Genomic DNA, 20581 nt, shown 5'->3' with positions numbered 1-20581 from the left:
TGTAAAAATTGTCCCTAGTGGGTGTAGGATAGTGTTAATGTACGGGGATCGCTGGGCGGCACGGACTTGGTGGGCCGAAAAGGCCTGTTTCCGGCTGTATATATATGATATGATATGATATGATATGATATGATATGGGGAGAAGGCAGGCACGGGTTACTGATTGTGGATGATTAGCCATGATCACAATGAATGGCGGTGCTGGCTCAAAGGGCTGAATGGCCTCCTCCTGCACCTATTTTCTATGTTTCTGCGTTTATTTGGCATTACCACTGATAGGAGGCACAGAGAATCCCAGGGTGGGGTGACTTTTGATAATAACATTCATGCAATTAAGCACTATTACGGTTACTAGTATTACTGTTAGTAATTCATTGTATTACTGATTATTATATATTTATCTGTGTGTTATCGTATCTATTAAGCTGCAGCAAGTAAGAATTTCATTATTCTGTCGTTGATGCACATGACAAATAAACACTCTTGACTCTCTTATATCAAAAGGATAGTAAATGTTACTTTAGTAACTTTACTTTAGAGATACAGGCCCTTTGGCCCACCTAGTCTGTGCTGACCAGTGATCACCCCGAACACTAGCACTATTTTTCCTGTTTCTTCCCAGGTGTTATCAGGCAACTGAATCATCCGACCACAACCAGAGAGAAGTCCTGAACTACTATCTTCCTCATTGGTGACCCTCGGACTATCCTTGATCGGACTTTGCTGACTTTACCTTGCACGAAACGTTATTCCCTTATCATGTATCTATACACTCTAAATGGCTCCATTTTAATCATGTATTGTCTTTCTGCTGACTGGAAAGCACACACAAAAGCTTTTCACTGTACCTCGGTACACGTGACAATAAACTAAACAAAACTAAATTACACTATCCTACACACGAGGGACAATTTTGTAATTTTTACCAAAGTCAATTAACCTACAAACCTGTACATCTTTGGAATGTGGGCGGGGAACCGGAGCACCCGGAGAAAACCCACGTGGTCACAGGGAGAACGTACAAAATCCTTACAGACAGCGCCCGTAGCCAGGATCGACCTGCTGTAAGGCAGCAACTTTACCGCTGGGCCACCGTTAATTTTAATGAGGATGCTTAGATAGCAGTTATTTCCATCACATATCCTTTTAAAATGCTTTGTCTGTGCTTCCCTGTGGTCTTTGAGCCTTGCTTTACACAGCCATCATCACCATTTATAATTTTTCTATTGGTGTTTCAGGGGTAACTTTCTGCTGTTTCTCAGGGTCATTGACAAACAGACTTTCTATGTTATTTTTCTCTGTCGAAATGAAGTGCTGGAGCCAAACTCTCCTTATTTTGTTGAATGAATGAATGAATAAGTATATTGGCCAAGTATGTACACATACAAGGAATGTGCCTTGGTGCTCCGCTCACAAGTAACAACACAAACATTTAAGACTAAAGCATAAAACATTAAAACATTAAGAATAAAACATTACAGTTTAAACATGTGAGTGAAATAAACCAGAGCATAAAGAGACAACAGACTTTTGGTTGTTGAGTAGAGCTACTACTCACGGAAAAAAAGCTGTTTTTATGTCTGGCTGTGGCTGCTTTGACAGTCCGGAGTCGCCTTCCAGAGGGAAGTGCTTCCAGGAGTTTGTGGCCAGGGTGAGCGGGGTCAGAGATGATCTTGCCCGCTCACTTCCTGGCCCTTGCAGTGTACAGTTTGTCAATGGGGGGAAGGTTGCAGCCAACAACCTTCTCAGCTGATCGAACGATGCGTTGCAGCCTCCATTCGTAATCTTCTTTCAGAAGCATGCACACTGAGCTGGCGTGTGGACAGATGCACCAAACATCTTCACGTCCACAACTTCAATCAGCTTTACACCAATGCCAGAGTGGGATGAGCAGCCTTAGAGATTCAGATTGTAATTCCTTCCAGAAGCCACTGGCTGGTGCAGTATATTTATTTGTTACGTTGCTGCATGTTAGACTGTTGGTTGCCGCAAGCAACTGCAGACGCTCGTTTATAATAAAAATGACACAGAGTGCTGGAGTAACTCAGCGGGTCAGGCAGCATCTCTGGAGAACATGGATTGGAGACGTTTCACAGAGTGCTTGAGTAACTCAGTGGGTCAGGCAGCATCTCTGGAGAACATGGACAGGTGACGTTTCACAGAGTGCTGGAGTAACTCAGCGGGTCAGGCAGCATCTCTGGAGAACTTGGACAGGTGACGTTTCACAGAGTGCTGGAGTAACTCAGCGGGTCAGGCAGCATCTGTGGAGAACATGGATAGGTGTCGTTTCACAGAGTGCTGGAGTAACTCAGCAGGTCAGGCAGCATCTCTGGTGAACATAGAGAAACAACATTTCAGATTGGTTCCGGTCTTCGATCCTGACCCAAAACATCACAGTGGCGCAGTGGTAGTGTTGCTGCCTGACTGCGCCAGAGACCCGGATTTGATCCTGACTGTGGGTAGAGCCTGTACATTGTTTGTAACTTCTCCCCGTGACTGTGTGGCTTTTCTCCGGGAGTTCTAGTTTCCTCGCACACTCCAAACACACACAGGTTTGTCGGTCAATTGGCTTTGGTAAAAATGCTAAATGGTCCCGAATGTGTGCAGGATAGTGCAAGTGTACGGGGTGAACACTGTTGGCCGCTGACTCGGTGGGTCACTGGGCCTGTTTCCGCACTGTATCTCTACACTAAACTAAACTAAAATCATCTATCGTGTTCTCCAGAAATGCTGCTTGATCCGCTGAGTTACCCAGTCAATTAACCTACATACCTGTACGTCTTTGGAGTGTGGGAGGAAACCGAAGATCTCGGAGAAAACCCACGCAGGTCACGGGGAGAACGTACAAACTCCGTACAGTGCAGCACCCGTAGTCAGGATCGAACCTGAGTCTCCGGCGCTGCATTCGCTGTAAAGCAGCAACTCTACCGCTGCGCTACCGTGCCGCCCATATTAGTCAAGTGTCTACAAACCAAATAGAACTCTTGGCCTTATTAAAATAAATGTTCACACATGTAGTACATCCGTCAAAGATACGCCTACAGGTCCCTGGTCAGGCCCAAATTGGAGTATTGTGGAGCCGTATGGGATCCGTTCAACAACAACAACAACAAGATCACCCTGGAGAAAGTACAACGCCCAGCCGCCCGCTTTGTATGTAATGACTACAAGTGCAAATCAAGCATGAATAATATGCTGACGTCTATAGGATGGGATACTCTAGAGCTCCGCAGAATCAGGCTAAGACTTATTGCAATTTACAAGGAGATTCACAAAATCACACCATCAAATCTTCCGTTATCCCAGAGCACCAACTGCCATGAAACAAGACAAAATACCGGACCCTACAACTCCCTAAATTTCAATAAACTTGGGACCAATATTCCCTTTACCCAACGACGATAAGGGAATGGAATATGTCTGAAGAAGGGTCTCGACCCGAAACGTCACCCATTCCTTCTCTCCCGAGATGCTGCCTGACCCGCTGAGTTACTCCAGCATTTTGTGAATAAATCGATTTGTACCAGCATCTGCAGTTATTTTCTAATACCACCCAACACACATGTGCTGCTCCCGATGTTAAATCGTTTAAAAAGGGGATTGAGCAACTAGATCTCAACTTGGTCAAAAAGGCCCACTTCAAAATGTAATCACTACTCTACTCACTCTGTTCGACCTGCATGAGATAACCACTCATGAGGTGTTTGCACAGTAATCACCCAGAACCACAACCAGAACTGCAGATGCTGGTTTACACCACAGATTGACAAAAAATGCTGGAGTATCTCAGCGGGACAGGCAGCATCCCTGGAGAAAGAAAAGGAATAGGTGACGTTTCGGGTCAAGAGCTTTCTTCAGGCTGAGAGTCACCTACTCCCTCAACTCCATCCAAGGATCCCGACAGTCCTTTCAGGTGAGGCAGAGGTTCACTTGCACCTCCTCCAACCTCATCTACAGTATCTGCTGTTCCAGGTGTGGACAATATCGGTGAGACCAAGCACAGACTGGGCGATCGTTTCGTTGAACACCTCCGCTCAGTCCGCCTACACCTACCTGTTCTCCCGGTTGCTAAACACTTTAACTCCCATGCCCACACTGACCTTTCTGTCCTGGCTCTCCTCCAGAGTGAGGCCCAGCGCAAATCGGAAGAACAGCATCTCATATTTCACTTGGGAAGCTTACACCCCAGTGGTATGAATATTGATTTCTCTATCGTCAAGTAACACTTGCATCCCCTCTCTCTCCGTCCCTCCCCTACCCTAGTTCTCCAACTAGTTTCACTGTCCACCTGATTAATTTTACTGTTTATTTGCCTCGTTGTCACCTTTCCCTCAGCCAAAAAATGAACCATTCTACATTTCCTTGACCATTGTCTGCTTCAATCTGTCCTTTACATGCTCTTTGTACCCGTCCGTATCTCTAGTTTCCCTCTCCACCAACTCTCAGTTTGAAGAAGGGTCTCGACCCGAAACGTCACCCATTTCTTCTCTCCAGAGATGCTGCCTGACCCGCTGAGTTACTCCAGCATTGCGTGTCTGTTCACTGTTGGTCTAGGTGGTAGATGTTGAGTGCAATGCATGTGAAAGAGACATTGAGTGTGGTGGTCAGGAAGAGATTGATAAAAAAAGAGAACGATGAATTAGAACACATTAAATAGAAGAGAATGTAATTGGTGAGTTAGGAACGACAGCAGAGATGTACTGTACAAATCACTGCTGGAGAGTGCAACAAGCCAAGGCAAGTACTGACCCAGTAGAGTGTTTATTGTGACAATGTTATACATAATTTTTACATGATAAGGAAGAATGAATCTCATGTTTAATGTATTGCACTATAATTTTACACTTCGCATTGCCTTAATGTGTACACCATCTGCCGAAACTTGAAGAGCTTAATAGTTCTTGTTCAGCTCTTTATGACATTGTTTTGGTTCTGCTTATTATAACCGGTTTTCACATGGCAATACCCACTTCACATGCATATGTTAAGCCTTATAAATATTTATCCAAATGCCACATAAAGTTAGATGTTACTTCTGAAGTAAGTGAGATAATTAGGGTCAAAGTTATGAAAGGGCTGCCAAGGGTAACCGCTGTGGAACTGATGTGCCACGGTGCTGGGAAATATATTCTGCACTCTGTATTTTCCCCTCTGCTCTATCTAATTGTACAGGAGTTTGATGTGATTGCAATTATGTACGGTATATTTAGAGATACAGAGATACAGCGCGGAAACAGGCCCTTCGGCCCACCGAGTCCGCGCCGCCCAGCGATCCCCGCACACTAACACTATCCTACACACACTAGGGACAATTTTTACATTTGCCCAGTCAATTAACCTACAAACCTGTACGTCTTTGGAGCGTGGGAGGAAACCGAAGATCTCGGAGAAAACCCACGCAGGTCACGGGGAGAACGTACAAACTCCGTACAGACGGCGCCCGTAGTCAGGATCGAAACTGAGTCTCCGGCGCTGCATTCGCTGTAAGGCGGCAACTCTACCGCTGCGCCACCGTGCCGCCTGATCTGTCTGGATAGCATGCACATAAAAATGCAATAGTCTAGGACCAGAGGGCACAGCATCAGAATAAAAGGGTGTTACCTATTTATTAAAAAATATATATATTTTATTTCGAACATGTAAAACAAAAAAAGATAAAAACAAAACTAAATAACAATGAAATGAAATGAATGATAAACCTATACACAACTCATTGAATAAATTCTCATAAATAGCACAAATTAAATCTTACAGGTTCGAAAAGGAGTAGGAGGAAGTATACACTTATTTATTCCTACCCCTTCTCCGCTACACATCAATTAATTCACAAACTTTATCTCATCTACACACACACGCACATATATATATATATCAGCCCGCCCCCTTGATATCAGTCTGAAGAAGGGTCTCGACCCAAAACGTCACCCATTCCTTCTCTCCTGAGATGCTGCCTGACCCGCTGAGTTACTCCAGCATTTTGTGAAATAAATACCTTTGATTTGTACCAGCATCTGCAGTTATTTTCTTACACTATATATATATACACACACACACACACACACACACACACACACACACACACACACACACACACACACACACACACACACACACACACACACACACACACACACACACACACACACACACACACACACACACACACACACACACACACACACACACACACACACACACACACACACACACACACACACACACACACACACACACACACACACACACACACACACACATACACAAGCACATACATACATACATGCATACATACATACATACATACATACATACATACATACATACATACATACATACATACATACATACATACATACATACATACATACATACATATACATACACACATACATATTTCCATACATATGCCACATACATATATACACATATGCACACACGCAAACATACATATATACACATAAACATACATATATTCCATACACCCATAGAATGGAGATGTAGAGGAATTTCTTTTGACAGAAGATAGTGAATCTTTATCTCTACACTAAACCAAAGTAAAATCACCTATCCATGTTCTCACAGATGGTGGTTGAGGCCAATATAGGTATTTTTAAAGATTTAGTTTGGTTGAGTTTAGTTTAGAGATGCAGAGTGGAGACAGGCCCTTCAGCCCACCATCCACGCCAACCATTGATCACCCACTCACACAAGTTCTGTTATCCCACTTTCTCATCCACTCCCTACACATTAGGAACAATTTCTCAGAAGCCAATTAACTTTCAACATGCAGCCAGAGAGTAATAGGATTAGTGAGGGCATCAGTTATAGGGAGAAGGCAGGAAAATGTGGTTGAAAGGGAAAAGTAGATCAGCTGTAATTGAATGTTGGTGCTGAAGAACCTAATTCTGCTCCCATGACTATAGTCTTATAATCTGATGATATTTTCACTGTACCTTGGTTTTGTTTGTTCATTTTTTATGTGTATATTATATATTATATACATAATGAAAAATATATTATATACATAATGAAAAATATATTATATACATAATGAAAAAATGAACCAACAAGAACAAAAATGAACAAACAAAATGAACAAACAAGAGATCATAAGATTATGAGACCATAAGACACACACACACACACACTCACACACACACACGCACACATGTACATATACCTTATATATAGCTCCGATATTCAATTATATATATATAATGTACACATAAAAGATCATTTGTGTGTGCGTGTATATATGTGTATATATATATAAACATATAATGTCTATAATATATATATGCAATGTGTATGTATGTGTGAACACACACACGCATATATATATAAATATATATGTGTGTGCGTGTGTGTGTGTATGTGTGTGTGTGTGTGTCTGTATGTGTATGTCTATATGTGTACACGTATATTCCACCAAGATGCAGGACAGAATGCCACTGGAGATTTTCGTTGTGACTATCAAACTGTACAACTCCTCACCCTTCTAGATATTTTTTAGATTTAGATATACAGCGTGGAAACACGCCCTTCGACCCACCGGGTCCGCGCCGCCCAGCGATCCCTGCACACTAACACTATCCTACACACACTAGGGACAATTTTTACATTTACCCAGTCAATTAACCTACAAACCTGTTCGTCTTTGGAGTGTGGGAGGAAACCGAAGATCTCGGAGAAAACCCACGCAGGACACGGGGAGAACGTACAAACTCCTTACAGACGGCGCCCGTAGTCAGGATCGAACCTGAGTCTCCGGCGCTGCATTCGCTGTAAAGCAGCAACTCTACCGCTGCGCCACCGTGCCGTTTTGTTGTGGGGTAGACTGAGACTGACTTCCCCCCCCCAATCTTTGCTCATCTCCAATCGTTTCCACTCGTCACTTTAGTTTCATGTTTCGTGTATCTTGTGTTTTATGACTGTTGGCAGATCAATTTCCCTCCTGGGATAAATATAGTTCTATCATATCGTATCGTAACGTGTACAAGCACAGAACTTTGTTTTGTTTGTGATATTGTTTATGTACTATGTCTACCTACTCTGTTGTGCAGCCGCATGTAAGAATCACATTGTTCTGTTTGGGACACATGACAATAAAACATTCTTGAATCTTGACGTGACAATAATCGTGCTGAACTTAAATGAAACACAGAAGGGAGTGTTAGATTTTGCAAGGTGCCTTGATTGGCAGTGTGGAGACTACGCGGGGAATCTTGCTGACATTGCTGTTGGTCTGTCAGGCGATAATCAGGAGGCAGATGCTTAACCCAGTCATACCTTCCCATCACTCCTCGGGCAATTAGGATCTGCAGCCATAAAAGCAGTTTTGTTTTTGACTGCCACGATCTTATATCAAGCAACAGGTGGTTCTGGCATTGAATGTAGAGAGCGAGAGATGTAGGAACTATATATAAGTCCAGTGTGGACGCATTCATTACATTTGTGACAGAGTTAAATATATGTGCCATCGATTGTACACCCTTGGCAATGGTATTAGTCTAGTTTAGAGATACAGCGCGGAAACAGGCCCTTCAGCCCACCGGGTCCGCACCGACCAACGATCCCCGCACATTAACACTATCCTACACCCACTAGGGACAATTTTTACATTTACCAGGCCAATTAACCTACAAAGTGTGGGAGGAGTGTGGGAGGAAACCGAAGATCTTGGAGAAAACCCACGCAGGTCTCGGGGAGAACGTACAGACGCCGTACAGACAGCGTCCGTAGTCAGGATCGAACCTGGATCCATGGCGCAGCATTCGCTGTAAGGCAGCAACTCTACCGCTGCGCCACTGTGACCGCCCTATTTTAATGTCGGAACAGAAATGAAACAAAAAATAAAAAGTGCTGGAGTAACTCAGCGGGTCAGGCAGCATCTGTGGAGAACATGGATAGGTGGCCTTTCACAGCGTGCTGGAGTAACTCAGCGGGCCAGGCAGCATCTGTGGACAACACAGATAGGTAGCATTATCCATAAATGCTGCTCATGTTTCTCAGTCTGAAGAAGGGTCCTGACCCGAAACATCACCTATCAACCTATCCACCGGGAGATGCAGCAAACCTTGGTGGATTGAAAGTAAGTGTTCGTCTGTGTTTGCTCCATTATTATTATTACTGGAGGAAGCATCTGTGCATCTGTGGATTGGTCAATGTTTCAGGTCAAGTCTCTGCCTCTCTCTCCTCTCCCAATGCACATTAATAAACCCATTCTGTGGATAGGACTCTGACTTTACATATTCCTTCCGTATTTTCTCCACAGACGCTGCCTGACTAGCTGAGTACTTGACAGCATTTTATCATTTTTTAATCTTTGTTTTACACCAAGTTAGGAAAGACAAGTTAGGTTCAACAGTGGTTTGTGAAAGACATTTCCAAATTCTTAATACCCCAGCATGGGATTTTTTTTTACAGTTCCATATTAGTTTAGTTTAGTTTAGTTTAGATACAGTGCAGAAACAGGCCCTTCAGCCCATCGAGTCCGTGCCGACCAGCAAGACCCATACAGCAGCACCATCCTACGCACCAGGGACCAATTACAATTTACAGAAGCCAATTAACCTGTGATCCTGCACGTCTTTGGTGTGTGGAAGGAAACCAGAGCACCCGGAGAAAACCCACGCAGTCACGGTGAAAATGTACAAACTCCGTGCAGACAGCACCTGCGGTCAGAATCGCACCTGGAGCTTTGGCGCTGTAAGGCAGCAACTCTACCGCTGCGCCATCGTGCCACCCCTTCTGAAACACAGTTACATCCCAATACTGTGTTATCATTCAATATGTTACATAATTCAATACACTACAATGCTGAGAACAATAATCTGCACTCTGTATCTTCCCCTTTGCTCTACTTATTGTACTTGAGTTTGACTTGATTGTATTGATGTATAGTATTATCTGATCCACTTGGATAGCGCACAAAGCAAAGCTTTTCACCGTACCTCCTTTACAAGTGGCAATGATAAACCTAAACCTAAATCTCAGCAAATAGATCAATTTTGAATTGAGAATTTAACAATAAAGTGGCACCAATTAAAGCAGGATTTCTCTGCCTTAAATCTATGCCCACACATTGGCAGATTTTGGAGAAAGGGAAGCCGTTTGTTAACGTGACTATTTTACATTAATCATTGATTCAACAAACGTCACAGCGCAGAAACTGGACAATCCGGTCAATGCCAATCAATAATTGATCAATTGTAAGATACAGCATGGAAACAGGCCACTTGGCCCATCGAGTCCACACCGACCATCGCTCACCCATTCAAACTAGTTCTATGTCATAGGGAGACACAAAATGCTGGAATAACTCAGCGGGTCAGGCAGCATCTTCAGACTGAAGAAGGGTCTCGACCCGAAACGTCACCCATTCCTTCTCTCCTGGGATGCTGCCTGACCCGCTGAGGCATTCAGCATTTGTGCATTTTGTGCATTTGCATTTTGTGTCTACCTTCGATTTCAACCAGCATCTGCAGTTTTTTTCCCTACTAGTTCTATGTCATCCCACTTTCTCATCCACTCCCTACACACCAGGGGCAATTTACAGAGATGAATTTAATTTTGTTTAGTTTAGAGATACAGCATGGAAACAAGCCCTTCGGCCCACTGAGTCCATGCTGACCATTGTTCACACTAGTTCTAGATCGTGGACCTGAATAATCCACTAATCCGCACCAGGTCCTTATCAAAGTCATGCCGAAGAGGTCACTGCTTTGCTTTATTAAATGGTGAGATGGTTTCCATTGACAGATAACACAGCTGTGGTGACAGTTGTCTAACATGCATAGTCTCCATCCCCACTAGATTTTATTTCCCACAATATTTATGTTAAAACATTTTGTTTCAAAAAATGCTGCCCTGACCTGCTGAGTTTCTTTAGTTTAGTTTTAGAGAGAAAGCATGCAAACAGGCCCTTCGGCCCACCGAGTCCACGCCAACCAATGTAGCACTATTCTACACGCTAGGAACAATTTACAGAAGCCAATTTACCTGATTGATTCTGATTGATTAGCCTCCTCCTCCAACACAAACCTGAGTACCATCACCTGTGATAGTCAGATTTAAAATTGTGTTTACGGCAACTCAATCAGTCTGAAGAAGGGCCTTGACCTCAAACGTTGTCTGTCCGTTCTAGGGCTGCCAACTTCCTCACTCCCAAATACGGGACAAGGTGACGTCACCCAGCCAGCACCCCACGTGACCTCACCCAGCCAGCGGCCACATGCTCCAGCTCCACCGATGGCGGCCACCCGAGCCGGGAGGCAGGTTGCTACGCAACCTCCATTAGGCAGCACCTGGGCCTCCGGACTTACACTGTCCGGGCCTACACTGTCCAGGCCTACACTGTCCGGACCTACACTGTCCGGGTCTACACTGTCCGGGCCTACACTGTCCGGGCCTACACTGTCCGGACCTACACTGTCCGGACCTACACTGTCCGGGCCTACACTGTACGGGCCTACACTGTCCGGGCCTACACTATCCGGACCTACACTGTCCGGACCTACACTGTCCGGTGTAGGAAAAAAACTGCAGATGCTGGTTAAAATCGAAGGTAGACACACAATGCTGGAGTAACTCAGCGGGTTTAGGCAGCATCTCGGGAGAGAAGGAATGGATGACATTTCGGGTCGGGACCCTTCTTCAGACTCGACTCTTGACCCAAAACGTCACCTATTCCTTCTCTCCCGAGATGCTGCATGACCCGCTGCGTTACTCCAGCATTGTGTGTCTACCTACACTGTCCACGGGCTACAGTACCTGGTCGCACAGCGCTGTCCAGCGCTGTAAGGCAGCAACTCTACTGCTGCACCACCGTGCGCCACCTTATATTCTCCCACTTTCCATTCTTAGTTGTACAGAATCCAGGCACTGCAATCTTTTGCCATGTGCTCACTTTGATATAATTATCTTCTTAGGTTATCTTTATAGCTTTTACAGATTTATAAGACTTTTGATAAGAACATACTTGACGCTTTCCAACAATTGAAGGTAGATTTAATGATTGACTGAATTATTCTTTAAAAATAACTTTATCATTTATTAATTAAGGGCAGACTGCATGAATAGGTCCCTCATGGTAAAATGAATTGCAGATTAAATTAATTTCACTTAACAGTAATAATGGATATAATAGTTAATTAGGTGGAGTAACTCAGGGGGTCAGGCAGCATCTCGGGAGAGAAAGAATGAGTGGCGTTTCGGGTCGAGATCCTTCTTCAGAATAATTAGGCCTCACTTAAAATTGTTTAGTTAAAAATTAGATGCTGCTATTTTTGTTGAAAAGTGGAGTGAATCACGACTACTATGGGATTTATTGCACTTGTACAGGTTCAAAATGTAAACAGCTAAGGATGGCCAATAGAAACCCAAGGTCGCAAACGGAGGTGGAGCCTTTACCAGCTTCCATTCCTTGTTTGGGAACAGATAAGAAGGTGAACCTGTGGCCAACTCTACCTTTGACCTTGCGTGTACGTTGCAGTTCGAGGTTCTGGAAGACCAACAGTTTCCCAGGACATGCGAGTTAGTGGACATAAGGAACTGCAGATGCTGCTTTACAACAAAAAAAAGAGTAACTCAGAGGATCAGGCAGTACCTCTGGAGAGCAGGGATAGGTGACCTTTGGGGTTGGCACCCTTCTTCTTGTTTCATGGCTATTGTTGGCTCAGGAGTAGAAAGCTTGCTTCATTTCATTGCTCGTATTTTGCTGACAGAGGTTTTGGAAAGTATACACGAGTCACGTTGGCGTCGAATCTCTCGACGCTTAAGAGCTTTGCAATAAAATTGGTCATTCACTGTCTCACCAGATGGTCAGGTAGTGAATGGTCCTTTTTAACGTGAAGCCCTTAAGTGAGAAGATAATGAGGAAGGAATCAGGATGGATACTTCAAGTTGTTTGCAGAATTAATAAGGCCGACGTGCACCGCTGAGATGTCCCGCTGAGTTACTCCAGCATTTTGTGTCTATCTTCGCAGTAAACCAGCATCTGCAGTTCCTTCCTACATCAGTCTGGTAAACCTCCTCTGCCCTCCCCAAAGCCCCCTCTTCCTCATGAATCCCACATCTTCTGTTGCCTGGTCAGTGTAGGAAGGAACTGCAGATGCTGGTTTATACCGAAGATAGACACAAAGTGCTGGAGTAACTCAGCGGGTCAGGCAGCATCTCTGGGGTAAAAGGATGGCTGATGTTTCGGGTCGGGACCCTTCTTCACACAAGAGGTGTTATTTCGTAAGATAGACGCAAAATGCCGGAGTAACTCAGCAGGTCAGGCAGCATCCCTGGAGAGAAGGAATGGATGACGTTTTGGTTCGAGACCCTTCTTCAGACTGAGAATGAGACTCGAGATATGGAAGGTGTGAAAACGAGAGTTCAAAGGGGATGAGGGTCGAGGAAAATGGGGAATAGGGCATTGTTAACCGAGGGCAAGTTGACAACAGGGCATAGAAAGTAAAATTTAATCAGCAGGACAGTCAAGCTAGGAGAACTAGGATGGGGGAGGGATGGGGAGGGAGGGAGAGAAGGGGAAAGAGGGGGAGAGAGAGGGGGAGAGAGAGGGGGAGAGAGAGGGGGAGAGAAAGGGAGGGAGAGAGAGGGATGGAGGGGGGGAGAGGGAGAGAGAGGGGGAGAGAGAGGGGGAGGGAGAGGGAGAGAGAGGGAGAGAGAGGGAGAGAGAGAGAGAGAGAGAGAGAGAGAGAGAGAGGGAGAGAGAGGGAGGGAGAGAGGGACAGAGAGAGAGGGAGAGAGAGAGGGAGAGAGAGAGGGAGAGAGAGAGGGAGAGAGAGAGGGAGGGAGAGGGAAAGAAAGAGGGGAGAGAGGGAGAGAGGGAGAGGAGGGGGGTGGGGGGTTTGTTCATATGCCGGGTTGTATTTATCTCTTGTCCGTGTCTGCAATCTGCTGGGGTGTGATCGACCGCGGGAGTGAGAGGGTGCTGGTCGCATTGGGATGTCCCTTGTTGGAATAGAAGTTCAGAAATGCCGGCTGCTGTCACATACCACAGGTCAATGGCCAGAAGCAGTTGTCACCAGCACAACACACACAACACACACACACACACACACACACAGGGACTCAGCCGCTCCCGCTCCGGGCAGTGAGCACCATGGAGAGGTGGGGTGGAGACCACCTGATCCCTGTAACCAGGCACCTGGACCTGCTGGTGGACGCCAAGGAGCTGAGGAAGGACATCGAGACCTTGCTGCAGCAGGTGCGGCCGCTGTGGAAACCCACGGACATCAAACTCAAGGCAAGTCACAGGCTCACTGGGTCCAGGGCAAGTCCCAGGCTCACTGGATCCAGGGCAAGTCTGAGTCACACTGGGTCCAGGGCAAGTCCCAGGCTCACTGGATCCAGGGCAAGTCAGTCTCACTGGGTCCAGGGCAAGTCCCAGGCTCACTGGATCCAGGGCAAGTCAAAGTCACACTGGGTCCAGGGCAAGTCCCAGGCTCACTGGATCCAGGGCAAGTCAGTCTCACTGGGTCCAGGGCAAGTCCCAGGCTCACTGGATCCAGGGCAAGTCAGAGGCTCACTGGTTTCAAAGCAAGTCAGAGGTTCACTGGATCCAGGGCAAGTCAGTCTCACTGGGTCCAGGGCAAGTCAGAGTCACACTGGGTCCAGGGCAAGTCCCAGGCTCACTGGATCCAGGGCAAGTCAGAGTCTCACTGGGTCCAGGGCAAGTCAGAGGCTCACTGGATCCAGGGCAAGTCAGTCTCACTGGATCCAGGGCAAGTCAGTCACACTGGGTCCAGGGCAAGTCAGAGTCTCACTGGGTCCAGGGCAAGTCAGAGTCACACTGGGTCCAGGGCAAGTCCCAGGCTCACTGGATCCAGGGCAAGTCAGAGTCTCTGGGTCCAGGGCAAGTCAGAGGCTCACTGGATCCAGGGCAAGTCAGAGGCTCACTGGATCCAGGGCAAGTCAGTCTCACTGGATCCACGGCAAGTCAGAGTCTCACTGGGTCCAGGGCAAGTCAGAGTCTCACTGGGTCCAGGGCAATCCCTTATGACGGGAGGGGACATTCTCCAACCTGGAGACACTTGGCAGATGGTGGAGCAGCTCGGCAGGGCCGGGCAGCATCTGTGGAGGGAATGTTCAGGCAGACCACGTGTCTCCAGATCTTGAGACTCAAGAAGGTCCCCTCCCTTCCACAGATGCTGCCTAGCCCGCTGACTTCCTCCGGCGGTTGTTGTCTAGCTGGTCCACATTGCACACAGTGCTGGAGTAACTCAGCAGGCCAGACAGCATCTGTGGAGGACATGATTAGCTTAACGTTTCAGTTCGCTACTCCCCACCACAATCAGTCTGAAGAATGGCCCCAAACTGAAATGTTACATCGAAACATAGAAACATAGAGAATAGGTGCAGGAGGAGGCCGTTTGGCCCTTCGAGCCAGCACTGCCATTCATTGTGATCATGGCTGATCATCCACAATCAGTAACCCGTGCCTGCCTTCTCCCCATATCCCTTGATTCCACTAGCCCCCAGTGTCTGTTCCTTGTATCTGCCTGCAATCTCGTCTCGGGGCTGTGAACACGGGACACCGGAACCAGGTAGCATCTGTGGAGGGAATGGTCGGGCAACATGTCAGGTGGGGACCCTTCAGATAGATTCATTATAGTGGGGCAGCTTTGCATTCCCCTTCCCAAGCACTCTACACATATTATTGGTCAACAAACCCTCAAAGCTGCATTGGCTCTAACCCCTGCACTGATCCACCATCAGTATTTCACCAATCTTACTGTACTATTCTTAATGGAAACCAGACTCATGAACTAGAGGGTGGTGAATCTGTGGAATCCATTGCCACAGAGAGCAGTGGAGGCCAAGTCATTTTTAAGGTGGAGATTGACAGATTGTTGATCAGGTGTCAGGGGTTGTGGGGAGAAGGCAGGAGAATGGGGTTGAGAGGGAAAGATAGATCAGCCATGTTTGATTAGCGGACTGGACTCGATGGGCCGATTGGCCTAATTCTGCTTCTATAACTTATGAACTTAACGCTTTAATGTGAGAGAGCTAAGATTTAATAGAAGGCCGAGGGGCAACCTATTCAAATAGAGGGTGGTGGGTATATGGAATGAGCTGCCAGATGAGGTAGTTGGGGCAGGTACATGTAAAAGGCTGAAGATGGGTCTCGACCCGAAACGTCACCCATTCCTTCTCTCCCGAGATGCTGCCTGACCCATCCAGCATTTTGTGTCCACCTTCGATTTAAACCAGCGTCTGGAGTTCTTTCCTGCACATGTAAAAGGCATTTGGACAAGTACATAGATAGGGAACTTTGAGAAGGATATGTCCAAATGTGAGCAGGCAGGACTTGCTTAGATGGGGAGTATAGGTCAGCATGGATGAGTTGGGCCGATGGGCCTGTTTCTATGACTCTATCTAGGCCTCTTGGTCAGCATGGGCAAATGGGCCAAAGGGCCTGTTTGTCAGCTGGATAGCTCTATGACTCTGACCTTCAAACTGAAGAGCCAATATCATGGTGGTTCAGGTCTCATCGCTGGCATGCCATCCATCACAATGATATACCTCCACTCCCCATGTGTTAGTATACTCTGAAATATAGCTAGGGCCATTCCTCATTCTTTCTATTGAAGTCTGCACTTTGCTAATTAGCTCGATTGTTTTAAATGTCAACTTTAAATGATATATTGCAGCCAAAAAAGTAATCATGCAGAATATTGGCAAATCTATTAAGTGCAGCAATTTTTTCCCAACAATAACATTGACTGCCTCTATGCAATGTTCCCTGGAAATTGACTCGAAGTACTGGATACTTCCACATTTGTCCTGTTTTATCACCGCATTGTGTTAATCCATCACACTCAGACAGTACTTCATCAACAGTTCTTCTCGAAGACAGAACAGCACAACACAAGAACAGGCCCTTCGGCCCACAAAGTCTGTGCTGAACATGATGTCCAAATCCAGTCTCACATGCCTGCATGTGACCCGTATGCAGGGATTATCCAATATGCAGATAGAAGATACAGTATATCATCAAAAAATGACACAGAGTGCTGGAGTAACTCAGCGGGTCAGGCAGCATCTCTGGAGAACATGGATAGGTGACGTTTCACAGAGTGCTGGAGTAACTCAGTGGGTCAGGCAGCATCTCTGGAGAACATGGATAGGTGACGTTTCGGGTCGGGGCCGTTCTTCAGAAGATATTATTTTACAAACTAATTAAACGAGATTAATCCCTGGGATGGCGGGACTGTCATATGAGGAAAGATTGGAAAGACTGGCCTTGTATTCACTGGAGTTTAGAAGGATGAGAGGGGATCTTATAGAAACATATAAAATTATAAAAGGACTGGACAAGCTAGATGCAGGAAAAATGTTCCCAATGTTGGGCAAGTCCAGAACCAGGGGCCACAGTCGAAGAATAAAGGGGAGGCCATTTAAAACTGAGGTGAGAAAAAACTTTTCCTCCCAGAGAGTTGTGAATTTGTGGAATTCTCTGCCACAGAGGGCAGTGGAGGCCAATTCACTGGATGAATTTAAAAGAGAGTTAGATAGAGCTCTAGGGGCTAGCGGAATCAAGGGATATGGGGAGAAGGCAGGCACGGGTTACTGATTGTGGATGATCAGCCATGATCACAATGAATGGCGGTGCTGGCTCGAAGGGCCAAATGGTCTCCTCCTGCACCTATTTTCTATGTTTCTATGTTTCTATCATCAGCATTTGTGGTTGACCAGAAACGTCACTTACCTTTGTCCTCCAGAGATGTCGCCTGACCTGCTGAGTTACTCCAGCACTTTGTATCCCATTTTTCGAATGTGTGTAAGATCCAGAGGGGAATTGGCAGGCTGAATGCCTTAGTAGATAGACACAAAAAGCTGGAGTAACTCAGTGGGTCAGACAGCATCTCTGGAGGAAATGAATAGGTGATGGTTTGTGTGGAGACCCTTCTTCAGACTTTGTCTTTTAAGCAGAGTGGAGGAATCAAGAGCCAGGGGACATGGGTTTAAGATGAGAGGGGAAGATTTGATGGGAACCTGAGGGGCAACCTTTTCATTTAGAGGGTGTATGGAATGTGCTGCCAGAGGAGGTAAATGAGACAGATACTAGAATGGCCGAGATGGGCCGATGGGCCTGTTTCCCTGCTGTACGACTCTATGATTCGACCTGCACATCAGCACAAAGTGATGGAGGAACATTGTGGATCAGGCAGCATCTGTGGAGGATGGGGGGAGAAAGAGGGCAGGTGGAGAAGGTGGGGGGATATGGTGAGGGAAATGAGGGAGGAGTAAGGAGGGAGAAGGGAAAAGTGTGATGGAGGGAGGGAGAAAGGAGGAGGGACAGACGATGTTTCAGGTCAGAATGAAAAAGTGTCCCGACCCAAATTGGTGTTGTGTCTAATGTTTATTAAGAACATAATTGCATTCCTTCCAGCTGCTGCCGACAACCCATTGAGTTGAAATATATAAGCGTAGATTAGAATTAACACCGAAAAATCAGTGTTGAATGTGAACCATGGACAAATAGATTCTATGTGCTTTTCTCTGCAAATATTTGGAAAGAGACAATGTTGTTGACTGAATAAATGTGAACTTGGCAGAATTAGCTCTGTCCCTGGACAAAGGTTGCGATGTGCTGTTCTCACTTTACAGACAGACAAGGAACTGCAGAGGCTGGAATCTTGCGTGGGACAGGGCGTCACGGTGTGCAGCAGTAGAGTTGCTGCCTTACAGCGCTTGCAGCGCCGGAGACCCGGGTTCAATCCCCACTACGGGTGCTGTCTGTACGGAGCTTGTACGTTCTCACCATGACCTGCGTGAGGTTTGCTCCGAGATCTTCGATTTCAAGAGTCAAGAGTGTTTTATTGTCATGTGTCCCAGACAGAACAATGAAATTCTTACTTGCAGCAGCACAACAGAATATGTAAACATAGTACACTGTAAACAATATGATAAACGAGAGAGAAAAAAAAGATCACAGTATAGATAATTTACATTTCCTCCCACTCTCCAAAGACGAGTAAGTTTGTAGGTTAATTGGCTTGATATAAAATATGTAAATTGTCCCTAGTGAGTATGGGGTAATGTTCACGTGTGGGGATCGCTGGTCGGTGTGGACTCGGTGGGCCGAAGGGCCTGTTTCCGCACCGTATCTCTAAACTAAAAACTAAACTAGCCACAAAGTGCTGGAGTAACTCAGCGGGTTAAGAACAATCTGTGGAGGACACAGATGGTGACGTTTTGGGTCGGGACATTTTACAGACCTGAAACGTCACCTATCCATGTTCTCCAGAGATGCTGCCTGACCCGCTGAGTTACTCCAGCACTCTGTGAAACGTCACCTATCCATGTTCTCCAGAGATGCTGCCTGACCCGCTGAGTTACTCCAGCACTCTGTGAAACGTCACCTATCCGTGTTCTCCAGAGATGCTGCCTGACCCGCTCAGTTACTCCAGCACTCTGTCATTTTCTGATGATATGCTATATCTTCTCTATGCAGATTGGATAATCTCTGCACACGGGTCACAAGAAATTTGCAAAAAAATCAGTTTTGTCTTTCCCAGTACCCTCTGGTCAAGTTCACTGAAAGGGATTTCTAATCTGCATGCTCCAATCATTCACCCCCATTTGGAAGGAATGAATCCTTGGCCTAATATTCGCTGATAGAAGCTCACATAAAGTTTGTTGAAGTCTCCTCTCTCTCTCCTCCGCCCTCATTTCCCACACCATCTCCCCTCCTTCTCTCCCTCCTCTCTCCCCCCCCCCCCCCCCCCCCCGTCTCCATCTTCCCTTCTCCCTCCCTCCATCCCACTCTTCCCTCACCCCCTCCCCTTTCCCCTCCCGCTGACCTATGGACCAGGTCAGGGGTCAGAGGTCATACTCTTGGACTGGCACTGGTCCCTGAACCAGGGTTATTGAGGTCAGTAGGTTGGGGCGGGGGGGGGGGGGGGGGGGGGGAATAGTCCCCATGATCACGTGGGGGGGGGAGGGGCTACATTATCCTCCATCCCCCCTCAGTGGGAGGGTGGGGAAGGAGGGGGGAGGGGTAGTGATGGCTTTAGTTTAGTTTAGTTTCGAAATACAACGAATAAACAGGCCCTTCGGCCCACCGAATCTGCACCGACCAGCGATCCCCGCACACTTACACTATCCTACACACTAGGGACTATTTACAATTTTACTGAAGGCAATTAATCTACAAACCTGTACGTCTTTGGAGTGTGGGAGAGAAACGAAGCATCCAGAGAAGACCCATGCATTCATCGGGAGAACGTACAAACACTGTACAGACAGCACTCGTAGTCAGGATATGAACCCGGGGCTCTGGCGCTGTGAGGCAGAAACTCTACGCTGCACCACTGTGGCATAAATAAATTCCCATATCTCCTTTCACGTTCTAGGTAGGTGATTGAACCATCTTAGGTACAACTAGAGAGGTGTCCTGACCTTCCATCTACCTCACTGGAGATCATCAGACTGTCTTTAATCAGTCTTTATCTTGCACTAAATGTTATTCCCTTTATCCTGTATCTGCACACTGTGAACGTCTACATTGTAATCATGTGTGGTCTTACTGCCGACTCCTTAGCATGCAACAACAAAAGCTTTTCAC

At 46.3% G+C, this 20581-nt stretch overlaps 1 protein-coding gene across 2 annotated transcripts in view; it reads left to right on the top strand.

Annotated features, from left to right (window-relative positions):
* Positions 1 to 14045: 14045 nt before the first annotated feature.
* LOC144602200 (ethanolamine kinase 1-like) overlaps positions 14046 to 20581 on the top strand; it is a 276197-nt gene continuing 269661 nt past the window's right edge. For both annotated transcript variants that reach the window (XM_078414971.1, XM_078414970.1), the window contains exon 1: positions 14046 to 14254. In XM_078414971.1, the coding sequence (XP_078271097.1) occupies positions 14111 to 14254 (144 nt within the window). In that variant the 5' untranslated portion in view covers positions 14046 to 14110. The remainder of the gene's footprint in view (positions 14255 to 20581) is intronic.

Source organism: Rhinoraja longicauda, chromosome 18 (assembly GCF_053455715.1).
Source record: "Rhinoraja longicauda isolate Sanriku21f chromosome 18, sRhiLon1.1, whole genome shotgun sequence".
NCBI lineage: Eukaryota > Metazoa > Chordata > Chondrichthyes > Rajiformes > Arhynchobatidae > Rhinoraja > Rhinoraja longicauda.
This window is presented reverse-complemented; position numbering and strand designations above follow the sequence as displayed.